The 6,526-nt window shown below is 38.2% G+C and overlaps 1 protein-coding gene across 3 annotated transcripts in view; it reads left to right on the forward strand.

Moving 5' to 3' along the window:
- LOC107672250 (nuclear pore complex protein Nup93) overlaps positions 1-6,526 on the forward strand; it is a 26,722-nt gene that overhangs the window by 15,576 nt on the left and 4,620 nt on the right. For all 3 annotated transcript variants that reach the window (XM_016465350.1, XM_016465349.1, XM_016465348.1), the window contains exons 5-12: positions 1,253-1,381; positions 3,124-3,198; positions 3,895-3,987; positions 4,108-4,247; positions 5,331-5,463; positions 5,713-5,870; positions 6,085-6,250; positions 6,354-6,447. In XM_016465350.1, the coding sequence (XP_016320836.1) occupies positions 1,253-1,381; positions 3,124-3,198; positions 3,895-3,987; positions 4,108-4,247; positions 5,331-5,463; positions 5,713-5,870; positions 6,085-6,250; positions 6,354-6,447 (988 nt within the window). The remainder of the gene's footprint in view (positions 1-1,252; positions 1,382-3,123; positions 3,199-3,894; positions 3,988-4,107; positions 4,248-5,330; positions 5,464-5,712; positions 5,871-6,084; positions 6,251-6,353; positions 6,448-6,526) is intronic.

The following is a 6,526-nucleotide window of genomic DNA, read 5'->3' on the forward strand; positions in this document are numbered from 1 at the left end:
TATATATATATATGGGAATATTTATTACAGGCCACTAAACTATGTTTTGCATGATTTATATATTTAGAATTTTATAACTTCAGTGAAATTATTTAGTTTCATATTTAGTCATATTTCTGATACAGCCAGTCACCATCTATAATGGTACCTGTCAGAAAAACAGATTATTTCCTGTTTTTTTGTTTTAATATGAGGAATATTCCATATATGTAACACATTTTATTCTTTAGGATATATCTGTCACGCATAGAGAGCTGGGCAAAAACTAGGCTTAGCAACCTGAAGTTTCCTTTAGCAGACCATTTATACGGTTTTGGTTTGAATCTTGCATGTCACTTACATCAGCATGTGTCAAACAATCATTCTTAAAATTTGGCATAAACCATTTGAAAGTGCAGTTCCTAATAAAGTTACCGTCCAACTGGCTAGTAATTTCTTCACTCTGCTCTCCAAAGCCAATTTTTTACTTGCATTTGTTTTTTTTGTTTTCTTTGTTTTTTTATTATGAGTGTTAATTTTAAACCCAAGTGAGAGTGAAATAAATTGCTGGATGATTAATGGCTTTTTTGACCTAGCTAAATCATCTGGAGTACAGTTAGTTCCTGAAGTGCTTATAAAGCCATACACTATTGCTTTCCCCCTAAAACAACATTTTTTTTCCTCTTGAAATTTTACCCGATTCACATTAACTTCAGCACGTCATACTGATAATATCTCACTCCCTCCATCATTACACTTGATTCCAAAATCTCTTCCTCCAGAGTTCAGAAGCCTTTTTAATTAGAACGCTCGCAATTATCACACGTCGATCCGCCGGGGCCGAGTAAAATAGACGAAAGGTCTTCGGATTCAATCAGGGTACGAGCTAAATCGGTTTGTAGGCGTGAAGACAGACCCAGATAGCGGCACAGTTCCATTAGCGAGGCCTCCACGCATCCAGGCTTTAGCGGGCCAGACCCAGTTTGAGTCTCCCCAGGCCCAGCTCTTGTTCCTTGTCCCTTGGAGGTGGGATTGGGGGAGGGGTGAAGATAGTGATGGCCGTTAGCGCTTATTGTGCACAGCATGTTTCCCAGATTCAGGCTGCTCCCTTCTTACTCCGCTAGCTATTTTTAATGCGTCACGTGTTGAGTAACCTATATATTTGCTGAAGGCTTTGTAGTTTCAACTCGTTTTACTCTCATTGACCACATGCTTTTTTATGTGTGATTTGTACCTTGTCCCCTCTATTTCACTTGTTCTGTCTTTCTTGCAGACATTTCTTCTGGCGGAGGAGTACCACAGAGACTCTATGTTGGTGCAGTGGGAGCAGGTGAAGCAGAGAGTGTTGCACACCCTGCTGGGAGCTGGAGAGGATGCACTGGACTTCAGCCAGGAAGTGGAGGTCTGAGGAACAACATGCCACATGAAACACAGTGCACACGCACGATAGATATGATATAACTCCCTTGTATGATATGTGATAGCTCACACTCGCCTCACTTCACGCGTGGCGTATCCGTGAAATACACATGTTCTCATTTAGCATCTAAGGAGCTTTTTCAGATCTGTTGGCATGATACACCCAGCCTGTGGCTACATTTGGCCTGAATCTGAGTGTCAGTGAAATCTTATCTGGCAAAAGCTTTTCTTGTAGTTCTTTTCAGAAAAGGACATTTAGACCTGATTGTCATTTCAAATCGTTATGTAAAGATATCATCCAGTTGGCCTTAAAGTAATTTATGCAGTACTAGCATTACCAAATGGATTATTAAAAAATATATTTTTCTCTCATGTATGATGTAAGCATATTGATATAAACGAAATCTACATTAAATATATACATATATATTTAGATTTCGGTTAATGTTTGTGTATATAGAGAGATTTAGACTTATATGGTGTACTGCACCATACTATATATAGATATATGTGTGTGCAAAAAATGTTAGATTTCATTTTATATTTTTATACTTTTGTACTTTATATATAGAGAGAGAGAGTTAGCTTTTTTAAAATTTATGTAATATATTTTTAGCTTTAAATCTATTGTTATATTCATATGCTCACAGCATACTAAAGTGAAAAAAAAAAAGTCAGTCATGTGACAGTAAGATGGGATGACATTGGCTGCTTTTAGAGGGTATTATTCATAAAATAGATGCTCTTTTGGCAGCATTGCTCACTTCTCTGCTGTCACAAAATGGAGAGGTGAGTAAGAGGGAAGGATGTAGAAAACATCAAACATTGAAGATGACAAGCACTCCCCTTCTAAATAATATATACCAAAAAAAAAAAAACCCCCGCATGTTTCACCTTTATGTCCTTAAGAGGAACAATAGTCTGTCTACGGCAAACAAAGACAGTCTTTTTGAGATGGTGAAACCTTAGAATATGCTTTTGTCTTTCCTTTTCTTTTTCTATAAAGGATTCAGGAAGAATGTTGTGTTTGTGTGAATTTGGACACAAACGCACGTATGTTTGTGCTCTAGGAGATGTTTGACTGCTGTCCTGCTGCATTAATTATTAAACAGCAGTTAAATTTTCCATGTGTGACCTGCTGTTCACTTCCTATGCCAGGAGCTCACTCTTCCTTCTACCACCAGCCTGGGTCGCCCCCTCCCCGCTACATAGTCACACAAACTACAACGCCTCAGTGGCTTTCTTGCCAGGCTGTTCATGAAATTTGCTACTGTGGATTGTGTTTGCGCGTGTGTGTGTGTGAGAGAGAGAAAGTGTTGAAAATCATTTCAATTAAAGCACCATATGCTTTATCTGTGTCAAATCTTTCTCAGTACATGTGACATTTTTCTTTGGAAGAGATAAATTCATGTCCACGTATGCAATTTAAGGTTTTTCTGTGTATGTCTCTCTCTCTCTCTCTCTCTCTCTCTCTCTGTGTATTTACAGTACTGAGCTGTGTGCTCTCAAGCGTGAGTTATGTTCTTCACAATAGCTTCACGCTACACTGATCGCTGCATTTAGATTAAAACAACTCTCCGAGATAAACGCAGCTTGTGCACTTGTCAAACCCACGCTTTTACAGGCGCACAAATGCACACCTACACACGTATAGAATATTAATTAGGTCTTGTTGTGTAGACATCCTTGTTTGTGCCTTAACGACGGTTGCTATGTGCCCTACAGCCCAGTTTCGTGAGCGAGGTTGGAGTTCCAGGACGCAGTGCACTGGACAGTGTGGAAGCTGCCTACAGCCGACAGGTTTGTAGAAAGCCATACGTATATACAACATAAGCACACATATAATGAAAAATAAAAATAAAACACATTAAAAATATCTATAAATAATAATAAATAACTTAATCAACATAACTATAATCTTTAAAAGAAAGTACTTTTGAAACATCACACAGAGGAGGAATTGGATGACATCAATCTGGTCACTAATAAATCAGCAATCTTAGTTATAAGACATGTTAAAAAAAGACTGGCTCATAGTTACTCCGAATACCTTTTCGTTTAGTTAAGCTTAGCTTTTCTTTCAGTCAGTTAACTAGACACAAGAATAAATGTGTTTTGCAAGCCTAGCTCGATTGATCGAAAAAATTGATTGGCTGGAAAGAAGCATGATGGGTAAGCTTCCAATCTATCCATAAAAGGGAGGGCTGTCTCTCACTCTCTCCTCCTTTGTTCTCTTTTTTTTGTCAGATCTCTCTTTTATTGCCTTTGTACGTTTTTTCTAATCATGTGTCGCCACATCGCCTGCGGAGTCATCTTCCTGATCTTTGTGCTCTTTTTCGAAGACCTTCTAAACATTTTCATCCTGTTTGTTTTGTTTTTCATCATCCTACACTTCACTTCCAGATCGTAGCGGATACACCTATGGAGAGCTCAGCCTTAGACAGCAATCAGTCTTTGACCTTCATTCTCCATTTGCATTTTTCCTCTTTCGTTTAGATCTATATCTTCAATGAGAAGATAGTAAATGGGCATCTTCAGCCCAACCTGGGAGATCTCTGTGCCTCAGTAGCCGAAAGCCTGGATGATAAGGTATGTCGCATTCGGCCTGGTTTCAGTGTTTGTTCCTTACTGTGCTTTTTGTCTCAGAAATATAGGGGAGTTATTGCTTTAATAGTGATTCTGTAAAGTTGTTTGTGCATGTGCTTGCAGAATGTGTCAGACATGTGGCTCATGGTGAAGCAGATGACAGACGTTCTGTTGGTGCCGGCAAAGGACACGCTGAAGAGTCGAGTGTCTGTGGACATGCAGATGGCCTTCGTCAGACAAGCCCTGCAATTCCTGGAGAACAGGTCAGAGAAAGAAAATCTTTGATTAGAGAGATAATATTGACACAAACAAATTTTAAGTAGGGATGTAGCAATGTTGAAATTACCAGTATAGACAATTTTTTTTTTAATGCTATTGTCAGTTTTATGATTGTCAGTGTTTTTCAACAGATTAGAGAGTTTTCAGTTATTTAATTAACATTCTAATAATTATTGATTTTAAATAAATTGAATTTTTAAATGAAAAATAATTTTATAAAAAAAAAGATTTAAATAAAAACGATAAAGCTTTTAATTTACTGTTTAGAGACTTCCAGTTTATTGTGGAAATTGGTTGTACAATTCAGAATATGCTTTTGCAAAGCAGTATTATCAGCACCCATTACTCCAGTCTTCCATGTCACATGATTTAAAAAAAAATATTCTAATATGCTGATTTGCTGCTTTATAAACATTTCTTATTATTATCAATTTAATCATTATTATTAATGTTGAAAACAGTTGTGCTGCTTAATATATTTGTGGAAACCATTATATATTTTTCTTTGATAGGATTCTTTGATGAATAGAAAGTTCAAAAGAACAGCTTCTATTTGAAATTAAAATCTTTTGTAGCTTGAACTATTTAATGCATCCTTGCTGAATAAAAGTCTTACTGACCCCACATTTTTGAATGGTAGTGTATGTTCAGGGTTCCCATGGTCATGGAAAACCTGGAAATATCATGGAAATTAATACACTTAATTTCAGGGAAATTTGTGCATATCAATTCTATGCTCTGCTCTAAACATTTTAATGGGTTAGATTTTGCTGTTATGTTGATTAAAACTTGGTTACGGGACAGTGAGTTCAGGTTTGTGAACTAATAATTTTTTAGTCAATTTATTTGAATGAGTCTGTCAAACAGCTTCACAAATCAGTCTGAATTGACTCATTAGTGAGTCGCTCTGAATCAAAACTATCATTATTTAAAATAAAAAAACTTATTTAGTTGTCTATAACAGGGTTATGGGATAAACATTTAAATTCACTGGTCATAAAATTAGTAAACCCAGTATGCACTTTTATCCACTAGAAAAATGGACTGCTTGTGTCTCTCTTCTGCAGCTATAAAAATTACACTATGGTCACTGTATTTGGGAATCTGCACCAGGCTCAGCTGGGTGGAGTACCTGGCACTTATCAGCTCGTATGCAGCTTACTGAACATCAAGCTGCCGACCCCGCTGCCAGGCATGCAGGTACTGCAGTAGAACGTGTCCACACCACACAGCACAGGCAGCACTACATCATACAGACTAGATGCCTTCACTACAGATACTCTCGAATGAACTGCACAGAATGTGGCTTGCCATAGTTTAGATAACAGCAGTGGATTCTCCCTGCATGGGCCAATAAGCTGCTTATTCCAGACTTGAAAGTAAAAAGGGGGTAAGTGGACGCAGTGTGACCCAAGGATAAACCCTGCTGTGTGTGTATGTGTGTAACAGGACGGCGAGGTGGAGGGACATCCAGTGTGGGCTCTGATCTATTTCTGCCTGCGTTGCGGAGACCTGTCTGCCGCCATGCAGGTGGTGAACAGGGCACAGCATCAGCTGGGCGACTTTAAGATCTGGTTTCAGGAGTACATGAACAGCCCCGACCGACGGTGAGAACGCACATAGACACACCCCAAACACTAGATCACATCCTAAGAGGACTATTTCTCCTCTGTTTTTGGTAACTACTTCTCTCTCTTGTGCGTTTGACCCAGCTTGCTCCCTTTTTGTCTCTCATGCACAAGTTTATCTTAAAACTGAATAATTCAGTAAATTTCTTTAAGGATTCAATATATATTTATTCAACTGCACCATTTTTCTCAGTTTGTCTCCAGCTACAGAGAATAAACTGCGACTTCATTACCGACGTGTGCTGAGGAACAGTGCCGACCCCTACAAGCGTGCAGTCTACTGCCTTATCGGCAAATGCGACATCGGCGACAATCATGGAGAGGTGGCCGATAAGACAGAAGACTATCTGTGGCTCAAGGTCAGATATAGTGACAGATACAGACTTTATTGTATATCAGAGTTTATGTTATAGTTCATATTTTTTACTAATGTTTTGAGCAATGTTCTGTGTCCACTACCAGCTGAATCAAGTGTGTTTTGATGAGGACGGGAGCAGTTCCCCTCAGGACAGAATGACTCTAGCCCAACTTCAGAAACAGCTGCTGGAGGACTATGGTGAGACTCAGAGTCACCATACATATATATATATATATATATATATATATATATATATATGTATATGTGTATATATATA

This window comes from Sinocyclocheilus anshuiensis, unplaced genomic scaffold (assembly GCF_001515605.1).
Source record: "Sinocyclocheilus anshuiensis isolate Anshui unplaced genomic scaffold, SAMN03320099.WGS_v1.1 scaffold997, whole genome shotgun sequence".
Classification (NCBI taxonomy): domain Eukaryota; kingdom Metazoa; phylum Chordata; class Actinopteri; order Cypriniformes; family Cyprinidae; genus Sinocyclocheilus; species Sinocyclocheilus anshuiensis.